Raw genomic sequence first — 19,417 nt, 5'->3', positions numbered from 1 at the left:
ACAATCAAATAAGAAAGATCATACTCTAGCAAGGTTACAGTAGTATATAATAGTATTATCGATAGTTTATTTTCTTTTATTATTCTTTGGTTTTTCAGTGTAATCTTCAATTTCAATCTCTATTACATCACCATTATCACCATCCTTTTTGTTTTCATTCTTTATATTCTTAAAATTACTTGAACCTTTATCTTTATCATCTTGATCAATAATAATTTCTTGATCATCATTGTCATAATAATATTCTTGTTCATGTTCCATTTGATTTTGTTTTAATTGTTGATTTCTATCTGATTCCCAAAGAGGGATTTCCTTTTGTTGTTGAGTGATTGGATTATCCAATAAAAGACTGACAGAGTCGATATGCGTATTTGATTCATCGCTAATACCCAACCATTGTTTGGATGAACTTTTGAATCTTGAAATGAAGTTAGTGTCGCCATCATGAGTTGCAGATTCCAAACGACCAATAATGACAGCATCCAGTGTTATATTATCGACATGTAATCTTTTTCTTAAATCCTCTTCAAATTGTTCGTCATCATATTCTTCTTGTTCTTGTTCATTCTTTTTTCTTGGTCTTCCTCTTGGTCTCTTTAGTTCCATTTCCTTTTCCTTCTTTTCTTTTTCTTGTTGTTGTTCCATTAATGTAATAGTAATAACGATTGGATCATCTTTAGTTTGAAGTGCTACAGACAAGGGTGAACCTTTGGCAAAGACTACAAAATTCTTTACTTTTGTTTTTGATTCGTCATAGGGTACACCTGTAACACTTGAAATGATATGAGCGTGGTCTCGGAGAATAGAGTTTGCTCTCTCCAATATAGACTTGTGTTTTATCATATTTAAACGCATCGATGTATATCCCTTTAATGCAATAGCCATCAACATTCCAACATTTTTAAACATTTGTTTTAATGTTGGTCCTCCTTTATGATCATGTTCTTGTTGATGTTGTTGACGAGATTGTTCAATTGATGATGATTGAGTTGTTGTATTCCATTTTTCTTGTTGTTGTTGTTCTTTTTGTTCTTTGTTTACTTGTCTTTTTTTCTTGTTTGAACTTGAGAATGAAGCAGCAGTAGTAGAAGTAGAAGAAGTATTACAACTAATGATACTTCCTCCTCTGCATGTACTTCCTACTACTCTACTAGTAGTATGATTTAGTAAACTTGATGATCGAATGATTAATCTATTCATCTTTGCAAATAGAAAGAAAAATGAAGAATATGAAATTGAAATTCAAAATGATCAAAGGCGAAAGCTGGTTTTTGATTATAGTTTTAAAAATTAATTAATTATTTTCATTAATCTTTATTATTACTACTAGTTATTATTATTATTAGTATATATATAAATATATAAAAAAAAAAAGAGGTATTTAAAAAAAATATATTAATTATATTTACAAAAGTTGTGATGATAATTCGTTATTATTATTATTATTATTATTTGAAGAGCTGTTGTTGTTGGTATTGGTATTGGATGAGGAAGAAGAGGAAGAAGAAGAGGAATTAATATGATTAATATTATTATTATTAGTATGTTGATTTAATTGTTGTTGTTGATTTAATTGTTGTTGAAGTTGTTGTTGTTGATGTTGTAGGTGTTGTCTATTGATTGAAAATAAATTACTGTAATAATCTAGAGTATTAGATGATGTAGAAGATGATGATGATGATGTTGGTGGTGATGGTGATGATATGTGAGTTGATAGGAAACCAGTATTCAAACTAGGATGCAAATTTAAAGTAGGAGGGTGTCTTGGAGAAGACGATGATCTTGGTGATGATAACAATGCAGATGAAATGGCTCCAGATGATGATGGTCCACCCAAACCATTACTATTACTGATATTGATATTATTGTTGTTGGTATTGTTACCTAGGGTAGGTAGACTACCCAAGTCGACAGGAGTAAGAATGATACGATTAGAATTGAATCCACTGTGATAGGGATTAAATGGGATTGGTTGAGACGATGAAGAAGAGTCTTGTGACGATCGCACAAGTGTTCCAGAGTAAAAGTATGGATTAGCAACACCTTCTCTTGCATAGATGCTGGTTGGATTGTTGGGGTTGATCCCAATGTTTGCATTGCCAATGTTGATATTGCTAGTATTATTACCAGTACTACTACTACTACCGTGTACACTACCGCCATGATGATGGTGATGGTGTGCGCCAGTACCATAGAACCTCGATTTACATGTATCTCTAATCAAATTTTCAAAGCAATTACGTGTATGTTTATTCTTTGGATCAAAAGATTCTACAAATTCTTCAAATGATATATTCTTTTCTCCCTAAAACAAATAGAATAAGAAAAAGAAGGTTAACAATCGATTATTGTCTCGCTTCTAGTACTTATTATTATTATTATTATTCTCTTACATGTTTGGTCTTTCCATTGATTTCCTTTTTAAAAAAAGTAAAGAAGTAGAGATGAAGAAGAAGAAGAAGTGTAAACATTCAAAAAGTTAACCTCTATGAGGAGAGTAATCTAAATCTATTTGTTTTTCATACATACTTCAAAGAGAGCTCTAACTTTAATTATAAATTCATTATCATAGTTTGCTTCTGTATATTTACCCATTATTATTATATATTCTATTATTATTGTATGTTATTTTTTTTGACAATGATGATTAAAAACAAATAATAATCTTTTCTTTTCTTCTCTTTTTCTTTCTTTGTTTGTAAGATTACACAATGACTATGCCCCCCTCGTTGTTCTTTCTCTTTTAATGTTGATTATCTTGACTTGTATTATATGTCTTTCATCTAATCTAAACACTCTACTCTAATACTAATACTAATACTACTACGACTACTACTACTAATTAGTTGTTGTGAGAGAGAGTAAAAAATTTGAATTATTTGTGTTCGTTAACCCTTTGAAGAGCGCGAAGATGGAGGGAGTACTTTGAAACAAAAAATAAAAAAATAAAATAAAATTGTTGCAAACGAGAAAGTGATGAAATGTCACATTTTTCGAGAGACGAATCGATTCTTAAAGTAGCTTTTTTGTTTTATTTATTGACAAAATGGATGAACGATATTTTGATTTTTAGAGTAATAGAAAGAGTAGAATTTATAGGTTTCCTCTCTTTGTTTGGTACCATAGCTACCGAGGAAATGGGATGGTACTGGAACGATATGTGAAGCGAATTCGAGTTGGGTCATCTTTTCGATAAAGTATGACACGCCATCTCGATCATCGGATAGAATTTCGTAAAACATACCATCATCTTTTAAATATTTTTGGATTACTTTGATTAGATTATCGACACTCAACATACTATATGTTAATTCACTACCAAATATAATATCATATTTATCTTCTTCCTTTACTTCAATCTATACAAAAACAAAAGGGAATTAATTATATTTTTGGATTCCAACAGTACTGTTTATGGATTACATACATTATCAATTTCATCCCAATTTAATAATTTAATATCAATTCTATTTCTAATATCAATTTTTTGTTCAGTTGTTCCTTCCTCTTGTTCTTGTTCATCTTCCTCTTCATCATCAGATCCATCATTTTTTTGTTTAGCATTTAAATCTACATTGTATTGAAGGTTTTCAATCAACTATAATAAAAACAATGTCAATCAATCGATCAATCATAATAACTATCAAGGCTTTACTTACAGGAGGTAAATAATCACTCAAAGTAACATGTGCGGCATAGTATGAAGCAAGAATACCAGGTAAACCAACACCACTACCAAGTTCCAATACTTTTTGACCATCAAACACTTGAGTGTTTTTGTAAACCCATCTAGAGAATATGATAGCTGCATCCCAAATTGCACATCCAATGCCACCTTGAATAATTGACATTTCTCTTATATGTCTATATAGACAATAGTAACATGTATATATAAATGTGTTAACACAAGTATATTAATCAAAAGTCTACTACTACTACTACTACTACTACTTACATTGCCTTTTCATATTCCTTTTCACGTTTATCATATTTTCCAAAACCAACAGTCTTTCTCTTGAAATGATTTGCACCCAATGCATACTCTTTCCAATTTATATTCAAATCTCCATTCTTTTCTCTTCCGTTTAACATCTCTTCCTTCTTATGTATGTATTGTTCTTCTTCTTTTGACCGTGATTAAAACAAAATAGATTGTGTTTGTCGGTCATCGTTCGCTTTCATGAATCTCATCCCGCTCCGACAGAAAAAAAAAAAAAAAAAGATTTTACACATTTTGCTCAAATTAAATGATAACGGTTCCAAGAATTACATTTTATATTATTAGTTCGTATACTTCACACTTATCTTTTCCTTTCTTTTTTTATTTGTTATAAATGGGAGTACCTAAACTCTGGGATTTAGTACAAGAATGTGGAGAAAAGGTTGATTTGGAGAGTTTACAAGACAAGGTGCTAGCGATTGATGCATCGATTTGGATTCATACCTTTTTGTCGTCGCTAAAGGATGGTAGAGGTGACATTACACCAAATGCACATCTAGTTGGTTTCTTTTGGAGAATATTGAAACTACTAACATTCAAGGTTAGACCTATCTTTGTATTTGATGGTTCTGTACCTTTTTTAAAACAAAAAACTATTGTAAGAAGAGAAGAAGAAGAGAGATCAAATATAGTACAACTATAACAAACTTTTATATATATTATTTTTAGGATGAAAGAAGAAAAAGAAGAGAAAAGACACAAAATGCAATTGAAAAGAATGCAAGAAGAGTATTATTGATTAAAACATTGAAATCACAATTGGAAGGTTTAGATAAAAAGGAATTACTTGGTGATTTAACAATCAATAGTGTCGATCAAGATCTCATAGATGATGATTTTGAATTTGATTTTGAAGATGATGATTTGGAAATCATTAATGATAAAGATCAAATTGATGAACCACCAAAAGATAAAGACGACGATGAAGACGGTGTTGATGATAGTCAACAAGTGCAAGATGAAGAAGAGGAACAAGATGAAATATTAATAGAAGAACAACATCAAATTTTAAATAGTATTATGAGTAATAATAGAAAGAATAATAATAATAATAATAATAATAATAATAATAATAATGAACCAATTGATATTGATAGCATTGATAGTAGTATTAGTAGTGATAAAATAGATGAGTCAAGTATTAAAAAATATTTAGAAATTACAAATTTACAACAACAATTTACAACTCGATCAATTGATGGTAAATCATTTAATGAATTACCAAAAGATATTCAATTAGAGATACTAGCACAATTAAAAGTGGAAAAGCAAGCAAATGATAAATTAAAGGTTATCAATTCAGTTAAAAAGGTATGTAAAGAGAGAGAGAGAGAGAGAGAGATATGAATGATTGCTTTTATTAACCTACCTTGTTTTAGAATCCAAATGATTTTTCAACCATTCAATTGGGTAGTTTATTGGAAAAAGGAAAAATAACAAGAAGGATGTATAGTATTTATGATTCAATGCAAGATGATGTTAAAACAACTTCAAATGATGGTAGTTTATTTATTTATCATAAAAATAATACACCTGTATCAACTCCAACCAAATCGGTGGCGGTGGTTGGTACACCAAGTTCATTCACCGATAAAGTATTATTATCACAACAAAAACAACATGATAATTCATTCACTACACCTACGACACCTTCATCATTTCAAAAAAAGAAAAGAAAATCTACAAGCGATACGACACCTTACAAGGTTGAAAATGCACATTTTGGTACTCCATCAAAATCACCTCATTTCAATAGTTTGGAAACTCTTATTACAAGAAAGGCACTTTCATCTGCAACTCCAACAAAACAGAAAAATACACCAATAACGACACAATTAGATAATCAAACAGTTATGGGTGGTATTTCAATTAGATCAAGTTTTGATACAAATAATAATAATAATTTATTAAATTCTTTTATAAAAGAAAAGGAAAAGGAAAAGGATATAGATCTTGATGATATACTTCCTCCAGTTGATATTGATCAATTTGAAGTTGAGAATGATGAAGAACAAGATGAAGAGGAAGATTTAGATTTGGATTTTGGTAATAATAATAATATGGTTCATAATTATGATTTAGATGATGATGATAATCAGCCAACCACGACAACCAATACAACAAAAACCACTTCTACTTCAACTACAACAACAACAAATACACCAATTTTTAAAATTAATCGATTTAAAATTGATGATGATGATGATGAAAATGGACCACCAATAGATATAGATAAAAAAGTAAAAAAAGTTAAAGAGGATAAAGTAGTAATAGTAGAAGAAGAAGAAAAAGTAATGCAAGTAGTTAAAATAATTGAAAAACCAAAAGAAATTCAATTTATGGAATGCCCATTATGTTTTAAAATGATTAAAGAAAATGAATTGGAAGGTCATGTATTTGCAGAGTTGGAACAACAACAACAACAACAACAACAACAACAACAACAACAACAACAACAACAACAACAACAACAACGACAACAACAACAACAACAAACTATTAATAATGAATCACCAAAAAAGAATAATAACAAAATTCAACAATCAAAATTTGATGATTTAGATATTTTTGAACAAGATATTGAAATTGAAATTGAAAAGGAAAAAGTACAAGAAATAGAAGAAATTGAAGAAATTGAAGAAATAGAAGAAATAGAAAAAGAGAAAGAGAAAATAGATATTATCGATCCACTTCCCTCTTCATTAAAAACATTTCAATTTACATCAAAAGAAAGAGAAAGAATGGAGGAGGAATTAGGATTAGAACAAATTAGTGTAGAACAAAAAATATCAAATCAAATTAGAAGTGTACATTCAATTACCAATGATATTTTAAAGGAATGTCATGAATTGTTGTCAATGTTTGGTATACCATTTATAACTAGTCCAACCGAAGCTGAATCACAATGTGCCGAACTTTATAATCTTGGATTTGTGGATGGAGTGGTGACTGACGATTCAGATATTCTACTATTTGCTAGTCAGCCCGATATGGCAGTCTATCGAAATCTATTTCAACACGATCCACAAAAATACCAACCCAAAGAAATTAAAAGATTGATGGGACTCGAACGACAAGATTTAATTTCATTGGCATTGCTTTTAGGGTGTGATTACACACCAGGTGTTCATGGAATTGGTATAGTCAATGCAATGGAGATTTTGGCAGAGTTTGAAAACCTACAAGATTTTAAAAAGTATATCTCTGGACTAGACGGTAGCAAGCCAACCGATCATCCAAACTTTATGTCTCTCCTTAAAAAGAATCTTGTACTTGCTAGCACATTCCCATCGGATCAAGTGGTTCAAGCATTTATCAATCCCGAGGTCAATAGTTCAAAGGAACCGTTCACTTGGACACACCCAGACATCGAATCGTTGCGTTGTCTCACCATTGAAAAGTTTGGTTGGTCCAATGAAAGAATCGACTTTGTCCTAAACCCCATCCTCAGAGTATTGAATAGCCAAGAAAGCAGTAAAACAGCCACTGCCAACAGTTGGAATTCTCGTTTCTTCATCCCTCTCAATCAGCAACCACAAAGAGATGGTCGTAAACAAAGACAATTAAAACCAAAGTTTAAAAGTAAACGACTTGGCATTGCAATCGATAAAATTAAAAAGGAAAAAAAGAAATTAGAAAGGAAATTAGAAAAACAATTAGAAAAACAATTAGAAAAAGAAATGGAAAATGAAATGGATAATACAACATCAACAACATCAACAACATCAACACCAGTTGTAGAAAGAAAAAAAAAATCTAAAAAAAAATAATTAAATAGTTTAGTTTTGCGCGAGAAAAACAAATAAATAATAATTAAATAGTTTTAGTTTCGCGCCAAAATACGAAAATCATTTTTTTTTTTTTTACTACCCAATGTCATTACCTCATTAATTTAGAGTTTACATGTTTAATAATACTAATATAACCTTTTGAGAAAGAAAGAAAGAAACAGAGAGTATTAGTTAGTTAGTTATACATTAATAAAATGGATGATACTATACTATCAAGGTCAACTAGTCAAGGTACGTACAATAACATCGCGACGAACTATGTAGTTTGACATTTTACAAATCTATTCATACCTACTCTTTTTTTTTTTAAATATATAGGATCAATTGATGAATTGGTTGCAGCAGTTGATAGTCTAAGAGAAACACAACAATTAAGTTTAGAAATATTAAAAGAAAAGTTTCAAGACTTTATATCGACATTGAATATCGATCAAGATACAAGTGCAACTGCATGGGCACTCATTGAAGATTTAAAATTATCATCAGATGTATGAAGAAGGAAAAGAGAGACTATGATAATAGACTCATCGATTCTAACTTACCTTCCTTTTAGATAAATGCTTCAGATCAAAAACATTATATTGCATGCTCATTATTTGTAGCTGGAAATATAAAGTTTAATGTATTATTGAAAAACTATTATAGAAACCCAAAGGATTCATCAACACCAAAACAATCATTCAATTCAGTTTACCTATCTCAATTATTAAAATTAACAAATATCAAGTATGAATGAAATAATGGAAACAATATCATTCCATTCCTTTCCTTCCCTTACTTACACTCTTTCTTTTTTTCTTTTTCTTTCTTTAGGTTAAAAGAATTTTTTGAAGTACCATTACCAAGATTTATAGCATGGATGGGATTGGGAAAAGCGGTAGAGGAACAATTTAAAAATTTGGAACAATCATTTGTTATTATGAATATATTGTATAGAAAGTATGAAGAGTTGTACTCTTTGTTGTTCCATTTCGATAGCAAGGAACCAAAGGAACTATTGGCAATTGGATGGTTCATCTACTTGTATTGCAAGAGTAGATTGTTTGTCAATCAAGTACCCGATCTCATGAAATCAATCAACCTATTATTATGTAGTCTTGACTTTATCTATATCCATTCACCAGATTCATTTAAAAGATCAACAACGATGCTTCCAATTGAAAATGATTCAATCCTACCTTTTCTAACTAAAAAGGTTGGTTCAAATATTAAAGATTTGGATGAAAAAACATTTTCGATTTATATTGAAATGGTAAGAAGAAAATAGAAAATAGAAAAAGAAAATAGAAGGAAGAAAAGAATAAGAGAAAGAAATATTAATATTTATTTATTATTTTTTATTTTTAGATGAAAAAATCAAATATATTAAAATATACAAATAATATGAATAATATGAATAATAATAATCATAATGAATCATTTTTCAATTCAACATTATTAATGACAAATTATAACAATTTAAACAAAAATTATGAACAACAATATTATTCAAGTGGAGATATTGATGAAAGAATGTTTTTATTTGACAAGGAAATCATTGGAACTCCATTCAAGGCAAATCATCATTTTACATCAATATCAACTCCAACTTCTAAATTTAGAGATTATAATAATAACAACATAAATAATACTAATAATACTAATAATAATAATCAATATGGAGGAGGTCATTTAACACCTGTTAAACAACAAATGAAATTAAATCCTCCACAAACACCAATTAGTTCAAGTTTATCAATGATTGAATGGATTAAAAAATCGATTCAAAACTATCAAGCTGAACCAAGTCAAGATTTAAAGGATCTTGTCAAAGATTGTGGTGAAGAAAACGTTCAATTTATTCAAACAATGGCTTGTGATGCGTTAAATTTGGCTCAACCATTTCTATCTCAACAAGTTGGTTCCTCAGGAGGAATTGAAAAGGAAAACAAAAGATCAATTTATGGTATTAAATTATATTATTATTTATTGGAAAAGATTTTAAATATTGAAAAGGCTAGAATTGGTTCAAATGTAAATTAAATGAAATGGAAAATAGAAAAAGAAGAATTAATACTAATATATCTTTTTTAATTATCTTTTTTAGTCACCAACATTTAAAAATTTTATAATGCATGGAGAATTTCATAAATCATTATTGATTACATGTTTTGAAATTGTGGCGCATGCCTATAAATTGGTTAGTGTTGAATTTCCCTTTTTTGTCAAACTTTTCAATGTCCATCCATTTTCATATTGTCGAATCATTGATAATATAATTAAAATCGATGGAGCCTTTCCAACAAACTTGATCAATCATTTTTCAAAGATTGATGACCAGATTATAGAAAAATATGCTTGGTCCACTGGTTCTCCCATTTTCCCATTATTTGAAAAATCTCGTGATCAATTACCTCCAATCAATAATCATCAAACTAATAATAATATAAATAATAATAATCATCTAACTCAAGTATTTTCAACTCCTGTCAAAAATAATAATAACAATAATAATAATAATAATAACAAACCACTAATGACAAATCAAGTTTTATCTTCTCCTTCTAAAAATAATCAACCAAATAACAATAACAATAACCCTTCAAAATTATTTATTGTATGTATACATATTTATATTTGGATTGACCAATAATATTAATACTTTTACTTTACCTATTTTTTAGACTATATATAAAAAAATACAACAATATCTAAGTACAAAATGTAAAAAGTTTTGTTCAATATTAAATTTACCAAAGGAAATGATACAACATATTATAACGGCGTCGATGGCAATAGTGACAGAGCTTACGAGTTTGTTGAATAATCGAACGTTGGAGATTATTGTGATATGTAGTATCTATGCACTGTGTAAATTAAATCAACATACGATATCATTTAAAAACATTATAGAAAATACTGGTACGCCACAAGTCTATTACAAAGAGGTGATTTTGACCAATAATACACCTGGTGACATTGTTGCATTTTACAACAAAATATTCTTACCTTTGGCAGATCCCATTATTCAAAGATTTAAAAATACCCCAAGTCGATTAATGGCTAATCTTCATCAACATCAACAACAACAACAACACCAACAACAATATCACTCTACACCAACTAAAATTATAATGTCTCCAAGTAAACCATTGATACCTACTCATTTTACTATATCTCCAATGTCTCTAAATCGTCAATCAAGTAATTCTTCTTTATTATCTCAACAACAACAACAACAACCACAACAATTACAATCAAATTTATCACAACAACATGGTGTATTTCAACCATTACAACCATCACCATCACCATCTCAACAACAACAACCATTACAACCACCATTTAATGATCAAGGTACTCCAACTAAATTGGCAGGGTCTTTTAGTATTGGTAAAACTCCTTCTAAAGAATTAAAATCAATCAATATGAATATTGCACCAAAATCAACCATTAAACTACCTCCACAATCACCATCATCATCATCTCTACAAACGAGTAGTAGTAATAGTAATAGTAGTACCTCATCATCCTCTTTATCATCCAGTACTTCATCTTCAACTACTCCATCTTCACCACTTGGAAATGATCAATTTGATCCAAATAATAATAATAATAGTAATAGTAATAGTAGTAGTAGTACTTCTTCTTTATCAACGACGACAACAGGTAAAACAAAAGGTAAAAGATTATTCTTTGATAATAATAATCAAAATCAAAATAATGGTAATGGAAATGGTAGTAGTAATACCAGTTATATAGATATTCTTAATGGTGATAATAATAATAATAATAATTCAATATCATCATCATCTTTTCAACCTAATGAACTTGAACCTCCACTTAAAAAATAAATAAATCATTTTAATTGGGTCTCCATGTTTCTTTTTTAAAAAAATCGACATGTTTGAGATCTCTGATATCTTTTTTATATTGACATTTGTTTGTTTGTAGTAAACATGTCAACAGCAGTTATAACATTATGGTCAATTATATTTATATTTACATTGATAGAGATTGTTAGTAGTCAATTTCAACAAGATGATAATGTATGGTATGATTCATCAAATATACCCTCTTATGCAACTGCAAAGAGAATCAATCAAATATTAGATTATAATTGGGTTTTAAGATCATCTTATCTTGTTATTTGTAAGTAAACATTAAAAGTATAAAAGATATATATAATCTATACCTACTCTTACTCTTATTTTAGTTATGCAAGCAGGATTTAGTTTTTTAGAAGCAGGTATGGTTAGAGGAAAGAATACAAAGAATATATTATTTAAAAACTTGATTACAACTGCTTTGGGTGCAATATTCTTTTTTGGTTTGGGTTATTCATTTGCATTTGATCAAGGCAAGAACTATTCGAATAGTTTTGTAGCGTGTTGTAGTTTCTTTACACTAAGAGAAGAGGATTATTATTCATGGGTATCTAAATGGGCATTCTCATCGATTGCATGTACCATTATCAATGGATCGGTATCAGAGAGAACTAAAATGATTGCCTATCTCATACTCAATAGTATTGTACCTAGTATAGTCTATCCATTGGTTGCTCATTGGGTATGGAATCAAACTGGTTGGTTATATCAATTAGGTGTTATAGATTATGGAGGTGCAATGGTTGTTCATATACTTGGTGGTTCAATTGGTTTAGTTGGTACTATTATTGTATGTAATTGAGATAAGATAGACAAATAGACAAATAGACAAATATATTTATATTAATATCTCGTTTAGTTGGGACCAAGATTAGGTAAATTTGATTTAGAAACTGGTAGACCTTTAGTATTGGCAGAACATAATATAGTATTATCAAGTATTGGAGGAATGATACTTTGGTTTACATTTTATGGTTTACATCCAATGTTGTTTGGTATTGATATTAACAAAGGTGTTATTGCCTCTAGAGGTGCAAGTAAGTTAGATAGATAAAAATAGATGGATAGATGATATTTATTAATCATTTTCTTTAATTATAGTTTCAACAACTCTAAGTGGATCAATAAGTATGGTAACATCAGTGATTGTAACATTAATAACAAGTAAAAAATATGATCTAAAGATTGTAATCAATGGATTATTATCTGGATTTGTAGCGGCAAGTTCATGTGCTGGTTTTATTGAGCCATTTTATTCAATAATTATTGGAGTTGGATCTGCCATTGTATATTTATCATTTTCAAAGATGTTGCTACGTTACCAAGTCGACGATCCATGCCAAAGTGCTTCGGTTCATTTGGCCAATGGCATTTGGGGTAGTATATGTGCATCTTTATTTTCAAATAGGGATCTTGTTGATTCTGTTTATCAAAATAGAACAAATTATTTAAGTGTTATTCAAGGTGTAAGTAAAAAAAAAGGAAATAGAAATAGAAAAAACAAAGGACTATAAAAAGAATAGATATAATATTAACATTTCTTTTTCTTCTTTCTTTTTATTTTTTAGGGTTTTAAATTATTATTTATTCAATTGATTGGAATTGGAGCAACGATTATTTGGTGTGTTGTATTATCATATATTTTATTCAAGATTTTAAAAAGATATCAATTATTAAGAATCGATAGTGATGTTGAACTCACTGGAATGGATATTAGGCACCATGGTGGGGCTATTGGTCCTTATCATAGACCTTCCTAAAAAACTAAAACTAAAACTAAAATAAATAAAAGAGAAAGCAAGAAATAATAGCGAAAAAGGGAGCGTTACACAACATGTGGTTTGAACATCACCAACATCATCATTACCCAACAATGCCATCCGAGTTGTTGTGCATCGTTTCATGAAAAATGGCGATTTTTCGGATTTAATTGTTTTTTTTTACCCAAAACCCAAACCATCCATTCATTGTTTTCTTGTCTTTTCGCAACAAAGAGATAATTATAAATAGTTATAGTTAGACAGACAGACAGAGAGTAATAGAGAAAAGTTGAATAACAAATGAATAGAGTTCAACTTTATCTATTAAAGAGAGGTGGTACTTTAACAACATCATCATCCTCTCTTTTACAAGCTTGTCAAAGTAGTAGTAGTTATATAACTCCGACTGCTACTACCGCTACTACTACTACTACTAGTTCAACAACACCAACAACTATTATAAATAGAAAGATTACAAGATCATTGAATAATATAAAACTACCAACATCTCTTATATTAAACAATTCATTTAATAATCTTTTAAAATCACATAAACCTATTTATTCTTCTTCTTCATCATCATCTCCTTTTGTATATAATCACCTTAATAATAATAATAGATATTTTGCAACTAATAATAACAATAATAACAATAACAATAACAATAATAATAAAAATGAAAACTCTTCTTCCTCTTCCTCTTCTTCTTCTTCTAATTCATCATCAAATTCATCAAATTCAATAATAATATATACAACAAAATTAATTGATAAGATTAAATTTATATTAACCAGACATAGACCAATAACATCTGATCAAATGTTTGCAATATTTAGTTGGCTGTTATTTGGAACGGGATCACTTATTATTTTGGGTACTACGACATTGGTATCTTTAATCTTGTGGATTGCCAATACATTTGAATTTTCAGAATGGACCGCAAAAAAGATTGGAAAATATCTAACCAATAATACGGGCATTCAAATTACATTTGAACATGCAAGAGGTGAATGGAAAACTGGATACATTAGATTGGAAAATGTAACGGTCTCTAGAAAACCAAAAGGAGATGAACGTCTATCAACCATTCAGCTAAATATTAAACACATTGATATTAAACTCAGTATTCTTTGGATGTTGGAAGGTAAAGGAATCATTCAAGAATGTCTTGTATCTGGTGTTCGTGGTATATTTGATAGAAGAACTGAAGGTATTTTACTAAATTATTCTTCTGCTACTTATCCAAGAAGAAAAAAGTAAGAAGAAAAAGAATTCAAATAATTATAAATTAAATAATAATTTAAATGATACTAACCAATTATTTTCTATTTCTATTTTTTTTAGATCAAGAGGAGATTTTGTATTTAATAGATTAGATATTAAAGATTTATTGGTTACATATTATTTACCAGATATGACACATAGACCATTGTCAATATCAGTATTTAGTTTGGAAAGTGATAGATTTAGAAAACAATGGATTCTATATGATCTATTGTCAAGTAAAAATATTGTTGGTAAATTTGATGGATCTCTATTTACCTATACCATTCCTCAATATGAAACCACTACATCTTCACATCTTAAAAGTTTTGATCAAAGAGAATTAAAAATCGATGGAGTCAACATCCAAATGCTTTCTCGCAATGCAACTGGACCACTTGGCTGGATTAAAGAAGGTACCTTTGATATTAATCTAAAACTATTATTACCAAACTTTTCAGAATCTGATATTTTAACAACTGAAATTGATACTCTTGAACATGGTATCATTCCAATTGATAAAGGTAAACTAAAAACAAAAGAGAAATCAAATCGAAACAAAAATCAAAACTTTATATATTTATTCCTTTTTCTTTTTTTTTCTTTTTCTTTTTTTTAGACCCATTTAAAAATTTACATTTAAATTTTATGGTATCATTAAATCATTTATATTCTGTAGCACCAATATATACACCAGAATTATCATATATTAGTAATGCAATGGCACATCCAATTGTAGCCTATATCAATTCACACTCGAAACGAATTGATTTGCAATTTGATTTCTCAATGAATGTACGTCAATACAATGGTTCATGGACATTGAGTCAAGCCAATTTTTGGGAAATGATGAGTAGTGCCGTCGGAAGAGAATTGGTTGCACGTGTACAAGAAAAGAAAAATGTAACAACACTCAAAGAGGTTGCCTCTGAATTGATTGGTGAATTTATAGATTGGATTGGTCCCATCATTGAACAACATAGTCAAGAATATTATCAACTTTTAAAAGAACAACAAGATCTTAAAAATCAAAGGTATAAATCATAAAAACGAATCGATTATTATTATAAAGAATCAAATATCATTAATTAATTAATTAAAGTTTAATTCAAATTTAGTCCAAATATTAATACCAACAATAATAATAATACAAGCAATGAACCTTCAAATAAATTATAATTATTTATTAATTTATTCGCCTTTATATTGTGGAGATCTTTTTTCTTTAAAAGCAGTTAAACCTTCGATACGATCTTTTGTTGGGATTACTTGAGCATAGCATTGTTGTTCGATTGACATGCCAGTTGCAATATCGACATTCATACCCTTGTCTATTGATAATTTAGCCATTTTAATGGCAATGGGACCCTTTGTTGTGATTTGTCTAGCAATTTCCAAAGCCTTTTCATAGGCTTGACCATTTTCAGTTTCGTATTCTACCAATCCAATCTCGAGAGCTCTCGAGCTATTGAGTATTTGACCGGTAAAGATGAGTTCTTTGGCACGTGAACTACCAATTAATCTTGGTAGACGTTGAGTACCACCGGCACCAGGGATGATGGCCAAACCAGTTTCAGGAAGACCCAACTTGGCAGCCTTGCTTGCAATTCTCATGTCACATGAAATGGCCATCTCCATACCACCACCCAATGCAATACCTTCAATCACTGCAATCGTAGGAATGGGAAGATTCTCCAAATCAGAAAATGATTGTCGCAAATCATACACAAACTCTGCCACTTGCTTTTGATCCATTTGTGAACGTTCCTTTAGATCTGCACCAGCACAAAATGTATTGGCAACACTACTCTTTAAAACCAATACTCTTGATTCATTGTCAAAACGTACTTGATGTAAATGACTCTTGAATTGTCTCAACAATGTAGATCCAATTGCATTCTTTACTTGTCCTCTATTAAATGTTATTACACTAATTCCTTTATCTTTTCCTTCTAATTTTATATATTCACATTCAACTATAGGAGAAGCAGAGGTAGAAGAAGTAGAGTCTACAACATTACTACTACTACTACTACTATAATATCTATGTTGTAATACTTGATTAATTATTAATTTGTTATTTGTTATTATTCTTTTTAACATTTTTTTTCGATCAATCAAATAAATAAATGAATGAACTCAAATGAGAATGAATGATCTTCATCTACATTTAAAAAAATTAATTTATTAATAATACTTTTTTTGTTGTTTTTTTTTTTTTTTCTTTGATTCTTTCCTTTAAGCAGATTTAACAGCATGTAAAGGAATATCATTACTATGATTATTATGATGATTATCTTTTTGATTTTGTTTATCAGCAAACCAATTGGTTAAAAAAGAAGGAGACCAGAAACCTTTTTTTTGTGATGGAGAATTGTTGTTGTTGTGGTTGTTGTGGAGATGAGATGGACCCTTGTTAAAATTTGGAACAGGAGTTGATGGAGAATTGTTTGCACTATTAAAAGTACTATTACTAAATTCAATATCCTCAAATGATTGGGTGAGTTGACTGGCTGGGTATTGTGAAATTTGATGTTTGATGGGAATGTTGAGTATGGATCCTTCACGTTGAATGGAAGGGTTGAGGTTTTGAGTTGTTGATACAATGTTGTGATGGTTGATGGGACTGATTTGACTAAGAGTCAACAATTCTACTTGTCTCTCTAATTCTTTGATACGATCGTCACGATCGAAAATGCCCTTCTCCATGACACGCATTTGATCGGTAAGAGCTCGCAACTTTATCTCGTTTGCTTGCTTTGGATCACGTGCTCCCAATTGATAGAGATATGTGTCGTCTTGATTTGGATCCCATTGCAACTGTAGTAAAAGGTCTTCTCTTTCGGTCAACAATTTTCTTTGGAATTGGATTTCCTTGCTCTTGTCGTCCAAGTGGTTTTTGGACATTGAATATTTATCCTTTATATAAAAATAGGCTTCCCTCATATCTTTTACCGTTGAAATTAATTCTTCAGTTGATAATTCTGAATAATTAAATTCATCTTCTTCTTCTAATTGTTGTTGATTATTATTATTATTATTATTATCATTATTATTATTATTATTATTATTATTAATTGTCATGACTATCAAACTACTACTATTACTACAAAAAAAAACAACAATGAACCAAACTTTTTGATTCTAGACTCTTTTTTTTTTTTCTTTAATTTAATATTATATAATAAATATAATTGGGAAAAAGTAATAATAAATGAAAACAAAAAGTAATTATACTACTGGTACACTAGTCTAGTTGTGGCAATAGTAGTTGTTGATAAAGAAAAGAATAGAAAAAGAATAAAAAAAAAAATTGGAGGATAAAAATAATTAATTCTTCCTCTACAGGTAGGTGTCTTTCTGTCTCTATCATCCAACAAACAAACACACACACCAAACAAACAAACAAACACATATAAATAGAATCACCCCTTTTCTCTAATATATCAATGGAAGGGGGTACCATGGCTATTGATTTGTGTGTGTGTGTGTGTATAATTAAATGTGTTTGTGTGTGTTTGTGTGTGGGTGTTGTGTAGAAGGTTTTTTGGTTTGGTTTGGTTTGGTTTGATTGATGATTGATTGATTCATCATTATTAGTGTTTTGATTTGATTTGACTATTAAGTTTTTTTTGGTTTATTGGGACAGTGGATTGGTATCAACAACGGTTGTACTATTTCCTTGAGTGCTAGAGTTGGTTGTTGTGGTAACAGTTGAATTGTCGTTACTTGGAGGGATAACCACAGTGGTTGATGATTGATTATTGGTAAAATCGATAGTTTCCATGATGAAATTATGATTGGTGTATATACAAATGTCGGCTGCAATTTTCATTGATCTCTGTGCTATTTCCTCTGCAGACAGCTCGGGTACTGTCAATAGAGCACGAGCAGCAGCCAATGCAAACTCGCCACCTGATCCGATAGCCGATACACCATCGTTTGGCTCCAACACGTCACCATTGCCATCAATGTTGAGAGTAATGTCCTTGTCGGCCACAATGATCGATGCTTCCAACTTTCTATAGTACTTGTCGGTACGCCATTGTTGTGCCAATTCCACACAACTCTTTGTCAAGAGACCACGATGTTCTGTCAATTTCTTTTCCAACAAATCAAACAATGTGAATGCGTCTGCTACACTACCTGCAAACCCTGCAACGATCGTTCCTTCATGCAACTTTCTAATCTTTTTAGCGTTTGGTTTAACTATACTGTGTCCTTGTGTCACTTGACCATCTCCAATAATAACTACTTTACCTCCACGTCTAACTGATAGAATAGTAGTTGCCTTTTTACGCATAGGATCATGATCATATGTTGCAAAGTAATTTGGATGTCCTCCTGTATAATAGCCTCTTGCAAGGTAACTGAATTGTTGTTGTTGATTACCAACAATACAACTTGTTGTTGTTGTAATTCTATTTATTCCTTTAAATATATTAAATGACATATGTAATCGTATACAGAAAGAAAGTTTGCAAATGAATGAATGAATGAAAAAGGCGATGAACACCAAATTTGATGATCGCAATTTAATTTTAATTTTTTTATTTAAATTTTACAAAAAAAGTATACTTTTTTACTCTCTTTGTCTTTTTAAAACATAATCAACTTATCATCATTAATTTCTCATTCTTCTTTTACTACATACATCATCTTCTTTTTTATACAAATATTTAATTTTAATTTTTTAATTTTTTTTTTTTTGAAATGATTCGTTTGGTTCGTTTTTTT

At 29.7% G+C, this 19,417-nt stretch overlaps 9 protein-coding genes across 9 annotated transcripts; 4 read left to right on the top strand and 5 right to left on the bottom strand.

Moving 5' to 3' along the window:
- Positions 1-66: 66 nt before the first annotated feature.
- On the bottom strand, positions 67-2,595 carry DFA_11910 (uncharacterized protein; the record flags this gene model as incomplete). The annotated part of the gene is made up of 4 exons (XM_004350800.1): positions 67-1,150; positions 1,410-2,305; positions 2,394-2,417; positions 2,530-2,595. The coding sequence occupies 4 exons, from the start codon at positions 2,593-2,595 to the stop codon at positions 67-69; spliced, it is 2,070 nt and encodes a 689-aa protein (XP_004350851.1).
- A 440-nt stretch (positions 2,596-3,035) lies between these two features.
- DFA_11909 (uncharacterized protein) lies at positions 3,036-4,092 on the bottom strand (the record flags this gene model as incomplete). The annotated part of the gene is made up of 5 exons (XM_004350799.1): positions 3,036-3,250; positions 3,302-3,359; positions 3,428-3,598; positions 3,660-3,864; positions 3,956-4,092. The coding sequence occupies 5 exons, from the start codon at positions 4,090-4,092 to the stop codon at positions 3,036-3,038; spliced, it is 786 nt and encodes a 261-aa protein (XP_004350850.1).
- Positions 4,093-4,334: 242 nt separating this feature from the next.
- On the top strand, positions 4,335-7,770 carry DFA_11908 (uncharacterized protein; the record flags this gene model as incomplete). Its single annotated transcript, XM_004350798.1, has 3 exons — positions 4,335-4,598; positions 4,670-5,311; positions 5,380-7,770. 3 exons carry the CDS (start codon positions 4,335-4,337, stop codon positions 7,768-7,770), a joined length of 3,297 nt encoding a protein of 1,098 aa, XP_004350849.1.
- A 215-nt stretch (positions 7,771-7,985) lies between these two features.
- Positions 7,986-11,624, top strand: rblA (Rb-like protein; the record flags this gene model as incomplete). Its single annotated transcript, XM_004350797.1, has 7 exons — positions 7,986-8,022; positions 8,110-8,279; positions 8,345-8,517; positions 8,605-9,043; positions 9,139-9,804; positions 9,878-10,387; positions 10,455-11,624. 7 exons carry the CDS (start codon positions 7,986-7,988, stop codon positions 11,622-11,624), a joined length of 3,165 nt encoding a protein of 1,054 aa, XP_004350848.1.
- A 105-nt stretch (positions 11,625-11,729) lies between these two features.
- Positions 11,730-13,417, top strand: DFA_11906 (ammonium transporter; the record flags this gene model as incomplete). Its single annotated transcript, XM_004350796.1, has 6 exons — positions 11,730-11,922; positions 11,987-12,447; positions 12,517-12,694; positions 12,759-13,123; positions 13,226-13,285; positions 13,310-13,417. The coding sequence occupies 6 exons, from the start codon at positions 11,730-11,732 to the stop codon at positions 13,415-13,417; spliced, it is 1,365 nt and encodes a 454-aa protein (XP_004350847.1).
- A 300-nt stretch (positions 13,418-13,717) lies between these two features.
- DFA_11905 (uncharacterized protein) lies at positions 13,718-15,768 on the top strand (the record flags this gene model as incomplete). The annotated part of the gene is made up of 4 exons (XM_004350795.1): positions 13,718-14,673; positions 14,762-15,204; positions 15,300-15,714; positions 15,753-15,768. 4 exons carry the CDS (start codon positions 13,718-13,720, stop codon positions 15,766-15,768), a joined length of 1,830 nt encoding a protein of 609 aa, XP_004350846.1.
- A 103-nt stretch (positions 15,769-15,871) lies between these two features.
- auh (enoyl-CoA hydratase/isomerase domain-containing protein) lies at positions 15,872-16,783 on the bottom strand (the record flags this gene model as incomplete). The annotated part of the gene is made up of 1 exon (XM_004350794.1): positions 15,872-16,783. One exon carries the CDS (start codon positions 16,781-16,783, stop codon positions 15,872-15,874), a length of 912 nt encoding a protein of 303 aa, XP_004350845.1.
- A 135-nt stretch (positions 16,784-16,918) lies between these two features.
- On the bottom strand, positions 16,919-17,764 carry DFA_11903 (uncharacterized protein; the record flags this gene model as incomplete). Its single annotated transcript, XM_004350793.1, has 1 exon — positions 16,919-17,764. One exon carries the CDS (start codon positions 17,762-17,764, stop codon positions 16,919-16,921), a length of 846 nt encoding a protein of 281 aa, XP_004350844.1.
- A 553-nt stretch (positions 17,765-18,317) lies between these two features.
- Positions 18,318-19,133, bottom strand: DFA_11902 (Heat shock protein HslV; the record flags this gene model as incomplete). Its single annotated transcript, XM_004350792.1, has 1 exon — positions 18,318-19,133. One exon carries the CDS (start codon positions 19,131-19,133, stop codon positions 18,318-18,320), a length of 816 nt encoding a protein of 271 aa, XP_004350843.1.
- Between the last annotated feature and the right edge of the window lie 284 nt (positions 19,134-19,417).

The sequence above is a fragment of the Cavenderia fasciculata genome, assembly GCF_000203815.1.
Source record: "Cavenderia fasciculata unplaced genomic scaffold Scf_EUAJFUG02HR96I-5, whole genome shotgun sequence".
Lineage (NCBI taxonomy): Eukaryota > Evosea > Eumycetozoa > Acytosteliales > Cavenderiaceae > Cavenderia > Cavenderia fasciculata.
Note: the sequence above shows the minus strand (reverse complement) of the source record. Positions and strands in the feature narration are given on the sequence as shown.